Source organism: Trichechus manatus, unplaced genomic scaffold, assembly GCF_000243295.1.
Source record: "Trichechus manatus latirostris isolate Lorelei unplaced genomic scaffold, TriManLat1.0 scaffold00008, whole genome shotgun sequence".
NCBI classification, from domain to species: domain Eukaryota; kingdom Metazoa; phylum Chordata; class Mammalia; order Sirenia; family Trichechidae; genus Trichechus; species Trichechus manatus.
This window is the reverse complement of record NW_004443944.1, coordinates 18115219-18133498: the sequence shown is the minus strand read 5'-3', so window position 1 is coordinate 18133498 and position 18280 is coordinate 18115219. Positions and strand designations below refer to the sequence as shown.

At 53.5% G+C, this 18280-nt stretch overlaps 4 protein-coding genes across 5 annotated transcripts; 2 read left to right on the top strand and 2 right to left on the bottom strand.

Moving 5' to 3' along the window:
• The first annotated feature begins 4157 nt into the window (after positions 1-4157).
• Positions 4158-5871, top strand: ZSWIM1 (zinc finger SWIM-type containing 1). Its single transcript, XM_004370293.3, has one exon. It carries the CDS (start codon positions 4501-4503, stop codon positions 5869-5871), a length of 1371 nt encoding a protein of 456 aa, XP_004370350.1. The 5' UTR covers positions 4158-4500.
• A 1141-nt stretch (positions 5872-7012) lies between these two features.
• SPATA25 (spermatogenesis associated 25) lies at positions 7013-8093 on the bottom strand. Its single transcript, XM_004370292.1, has 2 exons — positions 8039-8093; positions 7013-7664 (listed from the first exon to the last, which is right to left on the bottom strand). The coding sequence occupies exons 1-2, from the start codon at positions 8091-8093 to the stop codon at positions 7033-7035; spliced, it is 687 nt and encodes a 228-aa protein (XP_004370349.1). The 3' UTR covers positions 7013-7032.
• Positions 8094-9177: 1084 nt separating this feature from the next.
• On the bottom strand, positions 9178-11792 carry NEURL2 (neuralized E3 ubiquitin protein ligase 2). Of its 2 annotated transcripts, none has more exons than XM_004370291.2 (2): positions 10887-11792; positions 9178-9596 (listed from the first exon to the last, which is right to left on the bottom strand). In XM_004370291.2, exons 1-2 carry the CDS (start codon positions 11626-11628, stop codon positions 9481-9483), a joined length of 858 nt encoding a protein of 285 aa, XP_004370348.1. In that variant the 5' UTR covers positions 11629-11792; the 3' UTR covers positions 9178-9480. The 2 variants fall into 2 exon arrangements, with proteins under 2 accessions (XP_004370348.1, XP_023597531.1); XM_023741763.1 differs by having other exon boundaries at positions 9442-9619; positions 10887-11628.
• Positions 11793-11996: 204 nt separating this feature from the next.
• On the top strand, positions 11997-18260 carry CTSA (cathepsin A). The gene is made up of 15 exons (XM_004391228.3): positions 11997-12043; positions 12251-12432; positions 12600-12711; positions 12983-13033; positions 13130-13216; positions 13446-13601; positions 13933-14024; positions 14622-14706; positions 15277-15368; positions 15450-15528; positions 15619-15758; positions 16565-16640; positions 17269-17358; positions 17556-17660; positions 17957-18260. Exons 2-15 carry the CDS (start codon positions 12251-12253, stop codon positions 18038-18040), a joined length of 1431 nt encoding a protein of 476 aa, XP_004391285.2. The 5' UTR covers positions 11997-12043; the 3' UTR covers positions 18041-18260.
• Positions 18261-18280: the final 20 nt, after the last annotated feature.

The following is an 18280-nucleotide window of genomic DNA, read 5'->3' as shown; positions in this document are numbered from 1 at the left end:
AGCACCTGCACTGGAGCACTGGCCCCATGACCCCACTTTTTAGAAGTCAGAGAGCTCAGAGTGGCAGGATATATCAGGGGCCAGCATTTTAGCCAATGTCTTCCTAGGTAGGGCTAGAAGGAGTGTTACAATAGGGAGGAGTGGAACCCCACTGTGTGTGAAGGCCCTTTGGATCTGCCCCTTTTCTGCCCTGCCTTTGACATTCCTCAAGAGCCTCATTGCTTGTTCAAGGCCAAAGTTCTCTCCATGCTGAAAGGTTACCCTCCTTTCCCCCGACCCCTGAGATCAGATCTTATTCACCCTACAGAGATAAACCCCTGCCCCAGGATAGGTGAGACAAAATGGGCCTGGCAAAAGGGCCTGTTTTCAAGGACAAAGGGAGGGAGGGTGATCCTTGGCTGTTGCTGCTCTTTATGAAGAATCTGTCCTTTATACCTATTTTTATTCATATTAAATAAAGGTGTTTGTTTTAATAAAATCAAATACGCAGGAGAAATGTGTTCTGCTTGAACAGGGAAGAAAGGGGAGTTGGATTGCCTGACAGGAGGACTCCTGACTTCACTATCAGGAAGTGGGTGCTCTATGTTGGATTTATTAATTTTAAAGGAAATTGAGTATTATCAATCTAATGAGGTTACGGAGCCAAATAGAACCTGATGCCTCAAATTCAAAGACTTACCACTCTACCACTTCACCCTCTCCCTACCAACCAAGCCTTCAAATTGATTTCAGGTTACCCCATATGCTAGCTGTTAGGTGCCATGGAGTCAGTTCCGACTCACAGTGACCCTATGTACAACAGAATGAAACACTGCCCAGTCCTGTGCCATCCTCACAACCATTGCTATGTCTGAGCCGATTGTTGCAGCCACTGTGTAATTCTGTCCTGTTGAGGATCTTCCCCTTTTTCGCTGATCCTTTACCAAGCACGATGTCCTTCTCTAGGGACTGGTCCCTCCTGATAACATTTCCAAAGTAAGTGAGATGCAGTCTCGCCATCCTCGCTTCTGAGGAGCATTCTGGCTATACTTCTTCCAGGACAGATTTGTTTGTCCCTCTGGCAGTCCATGGTATATTCAGTATTCTTCACCAACACCATAATTCAAATGCATCAATTCCTCTCTGGTCTTCCTTATTCACTGTCCAGCTTTCGCATGGATATGAGGCTATTGAAAATACCATGGCTTGGGTCAGGCACACCTTCGTCCTCAAAGTGACGACTTTGCTTCTCAACACTTTAAAAAGGTCTTTTGCAGCAGATTTGCCCAGTGCAATACATCGTTTGACTTCTTGACTGCTGCTTCCATGGCAGTGGATTGTGGATCCAAGTAAAATGAAATCCTTGACAACTTCAGTATTTTCTCCATTTATCATGATGGTGCTTATTGGTCCAGTTGTGAGGATTTTTGTTTTATGTTGAGGTGTAATCCATACTGAAGGCTGTAGTCTTTGATCTTCATCAGTAAGTGCTTCAAGTCCTCTTCACTTTCAACAAGCAAGGTTGTGCCATGTGCATATCACAGGTTATTAATGAGTCTTATGCTAGCAGCAGGAGCCAAATAGACAGGGGGAAGAAACCTGAATTACAGACTTGAATGCCAGCACCTTGCTCGGTGACAGTTTCTTTGGCCTCAGTTTCCTCATCTGTAAAAAGTAGTATGTTGGCCTGGTCTAATTCTGAACCCCCACCCCCGACTCCTGGACTTATATAAACAGAACGTTTTCCTTGCATTAATAAGCACAAACACTGGTGTTTCTCTTGTGCTAGTTTGTAATATTAATCGCCCAAGGCCTGGTAGCCACCCAGCTTTCCAAGATTGTTGGAGGGCTAGATTGACATCTTCAGGGAACTGAATCCAACACAGCAGTCAGTCTTGGTTCTTGCACTAATTCACCATGACCTTGAACAAGTCACAGCACCACTCTGGGACCTGTTTCTTCTGTGAAATACTGGCGGTGTTTGGGCTGGAGAACACCAAGGTTCATGTCTTTCAAGGAGATCTGGATTTGCCCCACTCTTGAGGGTGGAGCCCCTGAGCCCTGAGGGAGAGGCAGAATTTGAGACCTGGGCTTCAGTTTTCCCGTAAGGTGGAAGACGCAGTGCAACTACATATTCACCGTCTCCTAACCCCTCTGAGCCTTTGCGGTTTGAATAAAAAGATTTCCGTAAAACACTGGTATTTATTTTCATTTTCGGCCTTTGAGGGAGTTTGCATTAGTAGCTGCCCCTTTCAGTCGTCTACCCAGACGGGAGGCTCCGGGATTCCAGCCTCAAGGCTAAGACTTAAATGGATGTAAATATCCTCAGGTTCTCATTGGTTATCTCCAACCGAGCCCCTAGTAACCCTGGTAACAGTGCCGGCCCACAAAGCACTGGGCGGTGATTGGTCCATGGCACCAAACGCCAAACGCGAACTCCTCACGCCATTGGCCCGAGTCATTTCGAAGCAGGCGCCGCAGTTGGTGAACCTAGAGGTCAGTCAGAGTCGGGGGCAGGGTCAAATTGGGAGCAATGGCGACGGAGCTAGGCTGTGGGTGAGTGATTTCGGAAGGGGTGGAGGTGTGAGGGAACAGATCACCGGGGTCGGCCATGACACAGCTCCCACAGGGATGGGAAGTTGGCTTGTCATCTGGCACTGGCCTGACTCCGAGTGGGAACGTCAGACGTCCACATTCTCCCACCTAGGGTAGAGGTAAGAGGTCAAAGGCCGCGACCCCACCCCTTCCCTGGCCGTTGAACTCCAGGTACTATGCAAAGCAGTCAGCCTCCTGAGGCACAGACTCGGTTTCCACCTACTTAGAGTGATGGTGGGCAAGTCATTTAATGTTTCTGAGCCTCAGTTTCTCATCTGTAAAATGGAGGCAATAACCCGGTTTGAACTCAAACAGGAAACATTTGCAGTTAATTGTGGTTGTTAGGTGCCGTCCAATCGGTTCTGACTCATAGAGACCCTATGTACAACAAAACGAAACATTGCCTGGTCCTGCGCGGTCCTGCGTAATCCTCAGGCGTTGCTATGTTTGAGCCCATTGTTGCAGCCACTGTGTCAATCCATCTTGTTAAGGGTTTTCCTCTTTTTCGCTTACCCTTTACCAAGCATGATGTCCTTCTCCAGGGATCGATCCCTCCTGATAACGTTTCCAAAGTAAGTGAGATGCAGTCTTACCATCCTCGCTTCTGAGGAGCATTCTGGCTATACTTCTTCCAAGACAGATTTGTTTGTCCCTCTGGCAGTCCATGGTATATTCGATGTTCTTTGCCAACACCAGAATTCTAAAGCATCAGTTCTTCTTTGATCTTCCTTATTCATTGTCCAGTTTTCGCATGCATATAAGGCAATTAAAAATGCCATGGCTTGGGTCAGGCGCACCTTAGTCCTCAAAGTGACATCTTTGCTTTTCAACACTTTAAGGAGGTCTTTTGCAGCAGATTTGCCCAATGCAATGTGTCTTTTGATTTCTTGACTGCTGCTTCTATGGCGTTGATTGTGGATCCAAGTAAAATGAAATCCTTGACAACTTCAATCTTTTCTCTGCTTATCATGATGTTGTTTATTGGTCTAGTTGTGAGGATTTTTGTTTTCTTTACGTTGAGGTGTAATCCATATACTGAAGGCTGTAGTCTTTGATCTTTATTAGTAAGTGATTCAAGCCCTCTTCACTTTCAACAAGCAAGGTTGTGCCATGTGCATATCATGGGTTGTTGATGAGTCTTCCTCCAGTCCTGATGCTGTGTTCTTCATATAGTTCAGCTTCTTGGATTATTTGCTCAGCATACAGATTGAGAGGCTATGGACATTTGTTAGCCCCATTTTATGGTTGACAGGACTGAGGCACAGAAAGGGTCACTGATTTGCCCAAAATCACACAGCAAGTTTGGAGCAATTGCAGTTCTCTTGCATATACCAGGACCAAATGAGAGAATGGATGCCAAAAAGCATGTTGTAAATATAAAGTGCTATACAAATACTTAAAATGCTATATATTTTTAAGGCCGTATGCAGCTCTGGCCTTCATATCCATTTAAATTCCATGGAGCCAAATCTTTCCGTGGCTGGCTGCTTATAATTTAGGTCTCAGCTCCCGTGTCATCTCTTTCCCTCTAGAGATGCCTTCCCTGACTACCTAAGCTAATGTCTTCCTCCCTCCCCCACCTTACTGTCTGGCCTGTTAGCTAGAGTTATGGTCTTTGTAACCTTCATTATCTGATATATCCTTGTTTGTTTACATGTTTATTGCATATCTTCCCCCAGAACAGTGCTGACACACAGTAAGTGTTCAATAAATATTGGCTGGATGAATACTTGAATCTCCAAGTCCCCACTGATTCCTTAAACCTCTCTTCCTCTCTGTAGGCCCATGTTTGGAACAAGATCTTAAGACTACAGTCCAGCCTCAAGCCTAGACTTAGTTAGAGCTTGAAAGACTGAGAATCTCTGGACAGTAGCCTCAGGGGCAGAGCATTTTGACCTCAACAGATAGACACTCCCCGTCTCCCCCATGGCCCTGACCATGCTGATTGAGCCCCCAATTAAGGACCCAACCCCACACATGCTGCTGTACCAGCTTAGTAAGACTTCCCAGGTAGAGATCCTCAACTACCAGAGCTGCTCTATGCAGGGCATCTTTGCCCAGTTCCCCGAGATCTTATTTATCCACCGGACCTATAATCCAATAGGCAAGGTACTGTACACCTTCCTGGTGGATGGACCACAGGTGCGGCTGGAGGGTCCCCTTGCCCGGGCAGTCTACTTTGCCATCCCTGCCAAGGAGGATGCTGAAGGCCTGACCCAGATGTTTCAGGTGTTCAAGAAGTTTAACCCAGCATGGGAGAGAGTCTGTACCATCCTAGTGGATCCCCACTTCCTCCCGCTGCCTACTCTGGCCATGGAGTTCCCTGCTGCTGAGGTCCTGCTCTCAGCCTTCCACATCTGTAAGTTCCTCCAGGGAAAGTTCTATCAACTGTGCCTTGAGCGGCCAGTGGAGAGGGTGCTCCTGACCTCCCTGCAGAGCACGATGTGCTCGGCCACCACTGGCAACCTGAGGAAGTTGCATGCACTCCTGAATAGCTGCATCCCCCCGGCCCAGCTGCCCGAGCTCTACTCACACTGGCTGCTGAATGACCGCATCTGGCTGGCCCACCGCTGGCGGAGCCGCGCTGAGAGCAGCCTCTACTTCCAGGGCCTGGAGGTCACCACCCGCACCCTCAGCCAGTTCTTCAGCACCACCCCATGTGTGGAACAAGGCATGGCCTCTCTGCTCCAATACATGCAGCAGAACTCTGGAGACAGGGCAAGCTTCAGCCTGTGTCTGAGCCCCCAGAACAGTCCTGCCCCCTCAGACACCACCCCCAAAAGCCCTCACGTAGTACAGCTGGTAGAATCCCGCATCCAGCACTCCCTTAATGCCATCTGCACGGAGCCAGCCGCACAGCTCTGCCTGGGCGAGTTTGCTGTCGTCCAGAAGTCTGTGCACCTCATTGGCTCTGGCTCAGAAAAGGTGAACATACAGATCCTGGAGGACACCCACAGGGTGCAGCCCCAGCCCCCTGCCAGCTGCAGCTGCTACTTCAACCAGGCCTTCCACCTGCCCTGCCGCCACATCCTCGCCATGCTCAGTGCCCGTCGCCAGGTGCTACAGCCTGACATGCTGCCGGCTCAGTGGGAGGCAGGCTGCGCCGCTAGTCTAGAAGGCATCCTGGGCAGCCAGTGGAGCGAGATGCTGGAAAAGCGCCTGGTAGTGGCTTTTCTCACTGAGGAGGTGAGGCGGCTCTTGCAGCACTGCAGCCAAGAGGAGTTTGAGCGGCGGTACAACACCCTGCGGGAACTCGCCGACAGCTGGATCGGCCCTTATGAGCAGGTCCAACTCTGACCACCCTCAGCGCCCAGACATGTTCATGCACGTGTGCATGCTCACGTCCTCCCTCCACACACACACACACACACACACACACACACACACACACACACACACTCACACACACACTCTCACACACACACACACTCTCACACACACTCACACACACACTCACACACCCCTGGCTGTATTTCTGTGGGCCCTCTTCCAGGAAAGGAAGGACAAGGGTCTTCGTGACTGCAGCCTGCTACCTACAAATCTTTCAGAAGGTAAAAACCATTCTCCACTGGAGGGTCTTAAAGACAGACAACCTCTGCACTAAGACGAGATAGGACACTGGGTGGTGAGGTTGAAGGCTGGGCTTGGTTTTACAACTTCCCAGGTCATGAGGTGACTCCTCTGACCCATTTCCCAAGAGAGAGTGGGCCTAGAAGCCTTCCCTCAGAGGAAGAGGGCCCTCGGGAGGTGGCCCAGCCAGGCTCCCAGTATTTCTCTCCCTTCCCCATGCTGGGGTCATTAAAGTTGGATACTGCACATTCCAACTCTTACGTTTTTTTTTTTGTTTAGGGTATATCCTGGAAAGAATATAAGCTTAGGAGTCAGACACTACATGCAAGTCCTGGTTATTCCTTGGCCTGATTTTTGTGTCCTGGTTCAGCCCTTTACTAGCTAAGGGACCTCAGGCAAGTCACCTCTTTAAGCCTCAATTTGTTCATCTGTAAAAATGGGGATCCCCGCAGGGTCGTTAGGTTCAAAGGAGAGTGGGCATATACTGGGTCTGATGCCCAGTGGGTACTCAAATAAGTGCTCGTTTTCCTTCCTTGCCTGCAGTCCCATCATCCGCCCTCAACAGGCTGGGAAATTTAAGAGAAGAAGGAAGTTCACATAGCCTAGCTCAGGACTTAGTATGAGACCTTTTGATTGAGTTTCCAAAAATGATATAAAAGCCTCCAGTCTCCAAGCAAGGCCTCCTATACCTCAAGTAATTTTACTTATAACTACTGATAAGACCTATCTCCTGGCCTAGCAGTATCTGGAGAAACTTCCTGGGGTCTGGGCTCTCACGAAGGACTGGTCAAAGTGGCTCAAACAATCACCCTATCCCCATCATTGCCATAGGCACCCCCAAAAACCATACAGAAAGCCACCCTATGTGTCTGGTGCTATTTCATCCAGCTACAAGCAGGAGCCAGGAGGCGGGCCCCTCCTGGGTCTCACTAGGGGCATCTGCCCAGAGGCCGTATGGGCGGGCACCTGTTCCCACCGCATCCCTTCCACAGCTCCCTCTGGCTCTGGATAGGCCATCATGAAAGCTTGAGCTGCCCGGATCAGGTCCTCTTCCCGCAGGCCTGGGACGGGCACGGTGGGGATGCCAGCAATCATCATGGCCAAGGTTAGGATGCAGATGTTGGGCTGTGAGCCGGCCTCCTGCCCCCCTGCCTCAGAGGGTACCTGCAGAACCCCTGGTGACACCCTGCACAGCAGCAGGGGCCTGGGCCGGCTGGGGCCACCCAGCTGGGGTGCTCGGCCTCTGGAACAGCCATCCTCCCAGCCCAAGCTCTCCGGCTGCCTCATGGTGGAGAGTTTGTGGCAGTATTGGCTGTACTCCTTCCGCGGCAGTGGCTCCCAGCTAGCCCCGTCAGGGCAGCCCCTGGCTTCTGGCATGGCTAGGGCGGAGCCCCAGGCCTGGGCAACAGGTGTCAGCCGCTCAGCTTTCTGGCTCAACGGGCCCAGCCCACCAGGGGCCACCACCACTGGCTCTGCAGGGCTACAGAGGCCAAGGGACAAGCCCGGAGCAGCAGCCCCACCTGCAGAGATAGGAATGAGATGGAATGTTATTCTTGTACTCCTTGAGGAGGCCCTGAGGGGCAGGGCATAAGGGTGGAGCATTGGGAGCAGGAGCAGTTAAGAGCAGCTCAAGAGGGCCACCTTGAGGTTGGGGACTAGGTGTTATCCATACCCCCCGCGCTGAACACTGAGTAGGTGATGGAGAAGTGTTGAATGAATGAATGAGCAAGTGGGCAGCTACTGGTAAGGATTTTTGGAAAGGCTTTTCTTCTAAGAGAATTGGTTCCAGGGCCAGCCCAAAGATGCCCAGCAGAACCCCCACCTCCCCAGAGCCAGAAAGCAGCTTCTCAGGGGGAAGGTGTACCCCCTTCAGTTCCAGGAGCCCCTCTCTCACCTTGGCCAGAAGGCAGAAGACCCAGATGAGTTTGTGGAGACATGAAGTAGGACATGGCCACCCCAAGGCCCCTGGCTGTGAAGGAACAGTCATGTGCCTTTTGTCCTACCCTCTCTACCCTTCTAGAACCTCACCTCACAGTCCCTCCCCTTTACACCTGGAACCTACCTCATAGCACTGACTTGTTCATTCTAGAGCCCGTCTATGACAATAGGACGGGGTTGAAAGAGCACTGGTCCAGGAACTGGGTGTTCTAGGTTCTTGCCCTTACCTTGGGCAAGTCACCTGGATATCCTCACCTGTCAAGTGTGGGTGGCGACTCTGCCCACTACCTCACCAGGAGTTGTGAGGATTAAATGAAATCGTTAGTATGGAAGCAAATGAGCAGATACAAATAAAGAAGTCTAGTGCTTTGTGCCCTGTAGTGTGAGAGAAGGAGCACTGTGCATCTCTGCATTCGTTCATTTGCTGTGTGATCTGGGGCAAATACACTTCCATCTGTGGGCCTCAGTTTCCCATCTGCAAAATAATTGGGCTAGGGCACTGGTTCTCAGCCTAGGCTGCATGTTAGAATCTCTTGGGGAGCTTTTAAAAATCCTGATGCCCAGCCTCATCCCAGACCAGTTAAATCAGAATCCCAGGGTCGGATCCAGGCTGAAGACCTGTTCTAGGGAAATGCTTTTCTACCCTGGCTGTACATTAGAAACTCCAGCAGAGCTTTAAAAAAAAGTCCAGGCCTAATCCCCCAATGGAGCCCTGGTGAGGCAATGGTTAAGCATTTGGCTGCTAACCAAACGGTCAGCAGTTCCAATTCACCAGCTGCTCTTTGGAAACCCAATGGGGCAGTTCTACTCTGTTGTACAGGGTTGCTATGAGTCAGAATCAACTAAACAGCAGTGGGTTTGGTTCGGTTTGAATCCCCTGACAAATTGCACAAGAAGCCCTGATGCCCATGGCATTGGCACTCTTTAAGTATTGCAGTGACTCCAGTGAGTAGCCAGGCTAAGAACCACTAGGCTCAAAAAAAAAACAAACAAACAAAAAAAAAAAAAAAAAACCCCATTGCCCTCGAGTTGATTCTGACTCATAGTGACCCTATAGGACAGAACAGAACTGCCACATAGGGTTTCCAAGGAGCAGCTGGTGGATTCAAACTGCCAGTCTTTTGGTTAGCAGCTGAATTCTTAAACACTGCACCACCAGGGCTCCCACTGGGCTCCATGACCTCTAAAATACTCTTGCTCTGACCTGCTGACCAGTAGTGATCCTAAAGGAAGTGCCCCTCACCAGCTGCAGGAGCAAGGAGACCCTCCAATGATCAGCGTGTCAGCATTGGCTGTTTATTTCTGGCCCTGGCCGGCAGCCACGTGGCCAGCTGCGGACAAGCCGCACTCTAGGGCCAGCACATGCTCTGTGGCCCTGGTCCTGGCGACTGCAGGCCTTCACTCGAACTTGCAGAAATCCTTCAATCCTTTTGGCAGGTGGAGCCCATCAATGGCCAGCCGGTGCACCACACTCCTCTGGATCACGAGGCGGCACAGAGTCTGCAGGGATGGCACTGGGAAAAGAGGGGAAACGGAACTGGAGGGTGGGTCTGAGGCTGAGTCCCAGAAGATGGAGGTCTTGGCCTCTACTTTGGTGTTAGCTTGGACAAGTCCCTCTGCTCTCCAAGTCCAGCCTACTTCATGGGCTGTTAACATGGCTGAGATAAGCACCTTTCCCAGCGAACTCGGTGTTGCATTGGGTTTCTATTACAACACTTAGTGCCCTGTCTGCCCCTCAACCGAGCAGCTGCCAGGGGTTGTGTCTGGTTAACCTCTGCAGCACCAGCCTCCAGCACCCACTCCACACAGACTGCGTTCAAGTTCACTGAATTCATGCAATGAGATCAGAGGTGTCAGTTAAGGGCTTCACAGGACTGCAGTGCACCAGACCTCAGGATTAAGAAGCTCTCAGTCTGGGATCTGTGAATCCTCTAAACTGGTCTACCCAAATCTATGAGTATTTTTCTAATAAGAGCACACATTCTCAAAGAGGCCCAGGATCTGAAATCAGCTCAGAATCCCTGCCATAGATTAATACAGAAAATATTACCAAAACCACAACTATCACAGACTCCGTCAGACTGAGTCCAGCACAACTAAATGCCTGGCTACCACCACTCACTGCCCTGACTGGGATCACAATAGAGGGTCCTGGACAGAGCTGGAGAAAAATGTAGAACAAAATTCTAACTCACAGAGACCAGACGTACAGGCCCGACAGAGACTGGAGAAACCCCGAGAGTATGGCCCCCGGACACCCTCTTAGCTCAGTAATGAAGTCACTCCTGAGGTTCACCCTTCAGCCAAAGATTAGACAGGCCCATAAAACAAAATGAGACTAAAGGGGCACACCCAGCCCAGGGGTAAGGACTAGAAGACAGGAGGGGACAGGAAAGCTGGTAATGGGGAACCCAAGGTCAAGAAGGGAGTGTTGACATGTTGTCGGCTTGGTAACCAATGTCACAAAACAGTATGTGTACTAATTGTTTAATGAAAAGCTAGTTTGTTCTGTAAACCTTCATCTAAAGCACAATAATAATAATAATAATAAAGAAACTATTCCCAAAGCCAAAAGGGAACTTGCAGGGTATCCTATCAATCACAGCCAAGATGAGTAAACTGAGGCCCAGAGCAGGGGAGTGACTTGTCCAAGCTCACAAGCAGAGGAGGAATCTGAAGACAGATTCCGTGACTTTTAAATTAATGCTGAACCAAGGTCGAGTTAGCTGGCTAGGGAGTCCTAGCAGGATCCCGCCCACACACTGGGCCTGGAGGGGTCGCTGCCCAGGGGGCGGGATACCTACAGCCATACTCCAGCTGGACCAGGCGCAAGCTCTTGGTGGAGGCAAACACGTCCACCACTGCGTAGAGGGGCTGGGTGGCTGGCAGCCCCCGGGCGCTAGGGCCCATGTCCTCGCCGTTAATGACGATGTGCATGTCGGCCGTGCCATCGGGGCGCGGGCAGAACAGGACGCCCAGGCGGCTTCGGCGCGCGGTCGGAGGCAGCACGTTTAGCTCATAGAGCTGGTCCAGTAGGTGACTGTAGAGCCCCGGCCGGCTGCGGCCCACCAGCCGGTCCCGGGGAATGCGAAACTGCTCAATGCACAGATAGGGTTCCTCCAGGAGGGCCGGGGATCGGCTGGGGAACATGGCCTCAGCCTCCGGGTGGCCCTCGGGGGGCACGCGGTTGTGGTGGCGCGTGATAGCGAAGACCCAGGTGTGGCCGAGGCTGACCAGGTCGGGCAGCGAGAACTCGGGCACCGCAGGCAGGCTGTCGGGGTCCAGAGCAGTCAGGCCGAGGCGCAGGTGCCCGCACCAGCCCAGCTCCTTCTCCTCGATCTCGACCAGGAACACCTGGCCTGGGGCCAGCGGCTCGCGACTAAAGCACACGCCGTGGGCGAAGCTCTCCACGCGAGTGGCCCGCGTCCCGGAAGGGTCCACGCGGATGTGGGCACCGTGCACCCGGTGGAAGCGGGTGGGAGCGGGCTCGGGGCGCCCGGGTCCCCAAGGCGCACCCAACTCCACGGTGTCGGAGGCAGAAGCCATCTCTCAGGCAGGAGCAGCGCCGGAGTCCGCCGGGAGCTATTTTGGGCTACTGGCTCAGCTGGTGACCTCGGGGGCACCATGTAGGGTATTTCCCCCCAGATCCCTGTCCCCGGGGCTCTGGCTAGGGGTCCTAGCGCCGCTGGCTCAGCCATGCAGCCGAGAACGGGGCCCCCAGAAGGCTGGGGGAACCTGGCTGTCCACACCTGGGTCATGCTATCTCCCGAGGTACGACCCGCGAAGCCCATCGACCCTGACCGGGCGTGGACCGCCTCCGCCACCGCCCCCGAGGCCAGCGGAGACCAAAGGAGGGCCCGTGAAGGCTGTCTGTCACGTGGCACCTGAGTTCACGTGACAAGTACGTATGACTTCTACTCGCCAGGCGCCTCTTGGAGAGTAAAGACGTGGGGGAGCAGAGGTGAGGGGAGTCCGGAGGCTGGAAGGGATCCCTGAGTCGCCTGTCCGTGCGCGGCGGAGGAGGCTCAGCGGGTGGGGAGCTGGGTCTGGGACCAAGGCTTCCGTCGCCAAGGCGCCGCCAGGTCCTCCCCAGGGCGGCTATACGGAAGCGCGGAGGAGCAAGGGAGGGAGCTAGTAAACTGTTGGCGCCCGCTTTTTCCTCCCGCAGATGTTCAGAGCTGCGCTATCCCTGCCGTCCCTACTGCTGCTGCTCCTGTCCTGGGTGCCCCGAAGCGAGGCAGCTCCCCAGCAGGACGAGATCCAGTTCCTCCCCGGGCTCGCCAAGCAGCCGAGTTTCCGCCAATACTCCGGCTACCTCCACGGCTCCGGCTCCAAGCGCCTGCATTACTGGTTGGCGGCCCTACATTCCAGGGCGGGTTTGGGGGGCACTGAGATGTACCACCGAGGGAGATGACAGGTGGGGGTTGATTCTGAAGATTCCTGAGAGCTCCTGGGAGCGGAGAGAACTCAAAAGGGCCCCTCCACCTGCAATGACCCCACCCTGACCCTCATCCCAGGTTTGTGGAGGCCCAGAAGGATCCCAAGAGCAGCCCTGTGGTGCTGTGGCTCAACGGAGGGCCAGGCTGCAGCTCCCTCGGTGGGTTCCTCACAGAGCATGGCCCCTTCCTGGTGAGTGGAAAGCAGCCCCCTCTTCCAATAACCCGGGAAAGGGAAAGGGTGGTGGCAGTTCTCAAAGGAAAAGGATCGGGAAGAGGGCGCAAAGGGCTTTGTGATTTTTCCAAAGATCTTCCCTTCTTCCTGAGCCTCCGTTTCTTCATCTGCACAATTGGTTTGACCACTCAGGGCTTCTGTTCTCGTATAAAGTGCCTACCTAGCATGGTGCCCCTTCCCTCCACCCAGTTGCCCTTGGGACTTACTCAGCCATCTCTTTCCTCCTCAGATCCAGCCAGATGGTGTTACCCTGCAGTACAACCCCTATTCTTGGAACCTGGTACAGCTGGGGCTGTGGGTCCGATGGGGAGTGGGAGTGTCTGGGGAACTAGATGGGGTGCAGAACATCTCCAGCTGGTTTTCTCCTCTCCTGTAGATTGCCAACATGTTGTACCTCGAGTCCCCAGCCGGGGTGGGCTTCTCCTACTCTGATGACAAGTATTATGTGACCAACGACACTGAAGTGAGTTTGGTACCCACCAGCTGCCCCAGCCTTCTTGGCTCTCTAAGATGGCGTGATAGGGGGAGAACATGTGGCCTTGGAGTCCATTGTTGGCTCTGCCACAAGCTATGTAGTATGGTTTTGGCCAAGTCACTTCCTCTTGCACAAACAGGGTGGGTTGATCTCATTTCTGATGTTCCTTCCTGCTCAAATACCAGTCTTTTGATTCCCTCTGTCTTGCCTTCCCCAGGTTGCTCAGAGCAATTATGAGGCCCTTAAAGATTTCTTCTGCCTCTTTCCGGAGTACAAGGACAACGAGCTTTTCCTGACAGGAGAGAGCTATGGCGGCGTCTACATCCCCACCCTGGCGGTGTTGGTCATGCAGGACCCCAGCTTGAACCTGCAGGTGCAGGGCAGCTGTGGGAGGGGTGGGAGGCAGTGGTGATCATAGCCTTGCAATTAGCAAGGTCAGAAAGGTCAAACCCCTCCTCCCATCCAATCCAGTCTCCTTCATAACATCCCTGCCACTAACTGACCTGTCTCCTACGACAGGAAGCTCACTAATACCTATAAGGCCCAAAGTTCTGTTCTTTATATTAAGTGACCTTGCCCACCCCTAAAAACCATGCTGGGTTTCAGCTTCCAGATTGCTAAAGGTCTAAGTGTAGGTCCAGCAAGGGAGGCTTCTCCTCCTCCTCACCCTCCAGATGAACTGAACACCCTTGGGTGTTTCACAGGGGCTGGCTGTGGGCAATGGACTCTCCTCCTATGAGCAGAACGACAACTCCCTGGTCTATTTCGCCTACTACCACGGTCTCCTGGGGAACAGGTATGGGAGAGGGGCAGTTGGGCAGTCTCCAGGGTGGGGCTGATTGTGAGCTCTCAGGTCTGACCCTGAAAACCCAGGACCTTGCCCTGGTTTATGAGCAGGAGGTGGGGGCTGGGGTTGCTGGAAGGTTTTGGTGCTGAAAGGCCAATGAAGAGAGATCAGAAGGGACTAAGGAGGACTAAAGGAGCCCTGGTGGCGTAGTGGTTAAAGCATTCGACTGCTAACTGAAAGGTCAGCTATTTGAACCCGCCAGCCACCCCCGAGAAGATGTGGCAATCTGCTTCCATAAAGATTTACAGCCTTGGAAACCCTGGAGGGCGTGCGGGGGTGGGGATAATTCCACTAGGTTCTGTAGGGTCACTATGAGTCAGAATTGACTCAACAGCAGCTGGTTTGGTTTTGATTTGGAAGGAAGGCTGGCTGCATGGCCCAGGGCAGGTCCTTGGAAGCTAAGTTTGGTCACCTACATACCACACCCTGTGATGTATTTCTAGTCCCCTGGGATCAGGTCCTGACTGGGGTTGGAGGGAGGAGCTGGGATGTTCACCTTCTCTGCCCACTGGGGGCCTAAGCACTTTTCACTCCGGTTTCCAATAGTCTCTGGTCTTCTGTCCAGACCCACTGCTGCTCTGAAAACAAGTGTAACTTCTATGACAACAAAGACCCAGAATGCGTGACCCAGGTGAGGTTCTGTGTCAGCCCTGCCACCCCTCATCCTGGGTAGGGGACCCCGTCTCCTCCTTGGGGACTCCCTGTCCCCATCCCCCATTGCTTTCCTGTCCTGCACCTTTCAGCCATCAGGTGCTCTCTGGGAGTCGTGACGTGTGTGTTCCCACCGGCACTACTAGCTATGACTTTTTGGGACAATCCTCTCACCCCTGTGAGGGGGAAGGGACATCTGCGGTATGCCAGGCACTGTGCTAAACCGGATCCATGCAGACTATACATAATCTTTAGGATTCTCCTTCAAGAAAGAGCTTACTGTCCAATTTTCCAGATGAGGAAACTGAGGCGAAGAATGTTGAAGTCACTTGCTCCAAGTTCCAATGCTAGGAAGTAGTGGGGCTGGGTTTTGGACTCAGGGCTGGCCAATTCCTTCCACTGAGCCTCAGTTTCCCTACCTATGAAAAAAGTGGAGGAAGGGGAATGACAATAGGTGGAGTGTGAGAGAGTTGAATCTTGGGGACACGTTGGTGAGGTCATGGAGAGGCCAGGGATCTGCAAAGTATGGCAGCTTCGTGTCTCATTGCAGCTTAACGAAGTGTCCCGCATCGTGGGGCAATCTGGCCTCAACATCTACAACCTCTATGCCCCCTGTGCCGGGGGAGTGCCTGGCCATATCAGGTAGGACCTGCCCTGTGCCCCTCGGGCCCACCCCAGCCACATCTGGAGGCTCGGACACCCATGTCCCCACCTCCCCTGCAGATACGAGAAGAACACCATGGTGGTCCATGATTTGGGCAACATCTTCACTCGCCTCCCACTCAAGCGGACGTGGCATCAGGTGTGCACGTGCATGGGCTTCCTCCCCAGGTGGGGCGAGGGGTGGGCCAGCGCAGGAGAGTGAAGGCTCTGACCCTATCTGTGCCCGCAGGTACTGCTGCAATCTGGAGGTAGGACACGCCTGAACCCCCCCTGCATCAACAGCACAGCCCTGTCCACCTACCTCAATAACCCTTACGTGCAGAAGGCCCTGCACATCCCCGACCAGCTGCCCCAGTGGGACCTGTGCAAGTGAGGCTCCGGGGCTGTGCTGGCCTGGGAGTGGCAGGCCAGCGGGGCTCGTGGGCATCAGAAAGATTCCGGGGATACTCTGGCTAGTGTTGGGGGGTTCAGGGTGTGACATTTGTTGTTGTAAAGGATGTTGAACGTCCCAGACCCCTGACTTGATTGATTTTCAGCCAGTTTTTTCTGAAATGGCAATATCAGTTAGTAAAATATTGATTACTTCTGTAGTATTAATAAACAGACACTGCCCCAAGCCCCCCTGAGCTCCTACCCCAGATCACCTTTGAGCCAGCAAGTAAAGGGGTGATACCTGGCACAACAGGGGCCACTCTGATTGGTTGGTGCCCACATGCCACTCTCCTGTGACTCTCATACCCCCCTAGGCACAAAATGCTAGGTGCTTCCCCAGTTATGGAGCCCTGGTGGTGCAGTGGTTAAGAGCTTGGCTGCTAACCAAGAGGTCAGCGGTTCAAATCCACCAGCTGCCCCTTGGAAATCCTATGGGGCAGTTCTATTCTGTCCTGTAGGGTCGCTATGAGCCACAATCAACTTGATGGCAACAGGTTTAATTTGGCAACAGGTCCCCAGTTACTGTGACAACCCAAAATGTCCCTACACATTTCTAAATGGGGGTGGGTTAAGGATCGCTGAACTCCAGCCCCCATCTAGGAGAGGTGAAATGCCCAAAGAGGGCACTGAAACCCAGCTGCATGCCTCTGAGGCTGAAGCTTGGGATGGGAGAGGAAATTCAGTCAGTTGACTTTCTTCCCCCTCCTGGTCCTCCTGGGGCCCTACCCACGTGCTTCCGGCAGCCTCCTGGTGAATGTGCAGTACCGCCGCATCTACCAAACCATGAACACCCAGTACCTCAAGCTGCTCAGCTCACAGGTGAGTGGGGGCAGCACAGTTGGGTCCACCAGCAGCCACAGGATCCTGGAGCAGCAGGGCAAGGCAGGGCCCCTTCACAGCCCCCCTCGGGACAGCTGGGGACCCTGAGACCCCAAGAGGGGAAGTCACTTGCCCGAGGTTCTGCGGTTGGTAGTTTCATAATTTGAACCCGGTCTGTGCCCTGCTGCTCTGCTGGAGGAGCCTGAGCAGTCTGCATCAGCTAAGTAGTCTTCAGGGTGAGGAGAGCCAATCAGTTTGTGTTACAAACGGGCAAATGGAGGTCCAGGGTGGGAGAGGGCCGTGTCCAAGGTCGCCTACGAGGCACTAGCAGAGCCAGGTTAGACCCAGGATCTGTACCGCACAGTGGTTAAGAGCATGGGCTCTGGAGTCAGGTTGCCTGGGCACAAGTCCCTTTCCTAGCCATGTGTCCCTGGGCAAGTTTCTTAACTATCTTGAGCCTCAGTTTCACCATCTGTAAAATGGAGACAAAATAGGTAAAGCAACTAATAGAGTGTTAGACGTGTTTGTGCTATTTAGCTGGGTCCCTTGAATCCCCTGGGGGGAGGGACTTTAACTGGGGAAGTCATGGGCTTGTTCTCAAACCCCATTTGTCCCCGTCCTGCTCCAGAAATACCGGATCTTGATATACAATGGAGATGTAGACATGGCCTGCAATTTCATGGGGGATGAGTGGTTTGTGGATTCTCTAAACCAGAAGGTAAGACAGAGATTTCCAGTCCTGGGGAAGGCTGGGGGTCGGGGTCATGGCTCGGGGGCCTAGGTGGGGCTGGTTGCTTGGATCCAGCCAGTCGAGGGCAACCTGGAGAGCAGTTCCAGCCCCTGCGGCCTCAAATGCAGCCGTGAGCAGGGAAGATGGGGCTGCTGCAGACTGATAAGCGCTTTCCTCGTGGGCAGATAGAGGTGCAGCGGCGGCCCTGGTTAGTGGGCTATGGGGACAGCGGGGAGCAGATTGCTGGCTTCGTGAAGGAGTTCTCCCACATGGCCTTTCTCACCGTCAAGGTAGGACCTGGCCTGCCTGGGCCAGCTGGGGAGAGAGGGCAAGGGCAGACCCCCTCCCTGTCTTTCCTTCCAGCCTCCTTCCCTTACAGGGCTACCATCTGGCCCCTAGAAGGGCAAGTTTTTTCAGAGGCGTGAGGAGGATAGGGGGCTTGAGTACAGGGGTCTGGGGAAGGGCTGGGGGAGGGGAAGCTCGCTGGCCTGAGGGATCCAGTGGGATGAAGGCAGCAGCCAGGGGCGAGGGGCTACAAGGGGAGGGATGGTGGAGGTCAGAATCTCCACAATGCTTTGCTCCTCAGGGCGCTGGACACATGGTCCCCACCGACAAGCCCCAGGCTGCCTTCACCATGTTCTCCCGCTTCCTGAACAAGAAGCCATACTGATGACCTCAGGGACCAGCCCCCCACTGCCTGATCCAGCCCTCCCAGCCCCTCCCCTAGGAGAGAGGGCCTCCTTTACACACACGCCTCTGGGGGCAGGCCCCTGCCTCCACAAACCACCCTCCTTCCCAGGCCCTGAGCATCCCAGAGGGGCACAGCACCTCATGTAGACAACCCGGGGTAGTTAGCACTTTATTCCTGCAGTAGACCCTGACTTGGGGGGCCCGCCTCCCTTCCCTGCTT

Bases quoted from the DNA above. Each gene is read 5' to 3' on its own strand.
- SPATA25 (XM_004370292.1), bottom strand. From the start codon at position 8,093: ATGTCCTACTTCATGTCTCCACAAACTCATCTGGGTCTTCTGCCTTCT. The intron at 7,665-8,038 runs GTGAGAGAGGGG...CTATCTCTGCAG, and splicing joins TCTTCTGCCTTCTGGCCAAG to GTGGGGCTGCTGCTCCGGGC.
- ZSWIM1 (XM_004370293.3), top strand. From the start codon at position 4,501: ATGGCCCTGACCATGCTGATTGAGCCCCCAATTAAGGACCCAACCCCA.
- CTSA (XM_004391228.3), top strand. From the start codon at position 12,251: ATGTTCAGAGCTGCGCTATCCCTGCCGTCCCTACTGCTGCTGCTCCTG. The intron at 12,433-12,599 runs GTTGGCGGCCCT...CCCTCATCCCAG, and splicing joins TCCAAGCGCCTGCATTACTG to GTTTGTGGAGGCCCAGAAGG. The intron at 15,369-15,449 runs GTAGGACCTGCC...CCTCCCCTGCAG, and splicing joins GGAGTGCCTGGCCATATCAG to ATACGAGAAGAACACCATGG.
- NEURL2 (XM_004370291.2), bottom strand. From the start codon at position 11,628: ATGGCTTCTGCCTCCGACACCGTGGAGTTGGGTGCGCCTTGGGGACCC. The intron at 9,597-10,886 runs GTAGGTATCCCG...CTCTTTTCCCAG, and splicing joins GGTCCAGCTGGAGTATGGCT to TGCCATCCCTGCAGACTCTG.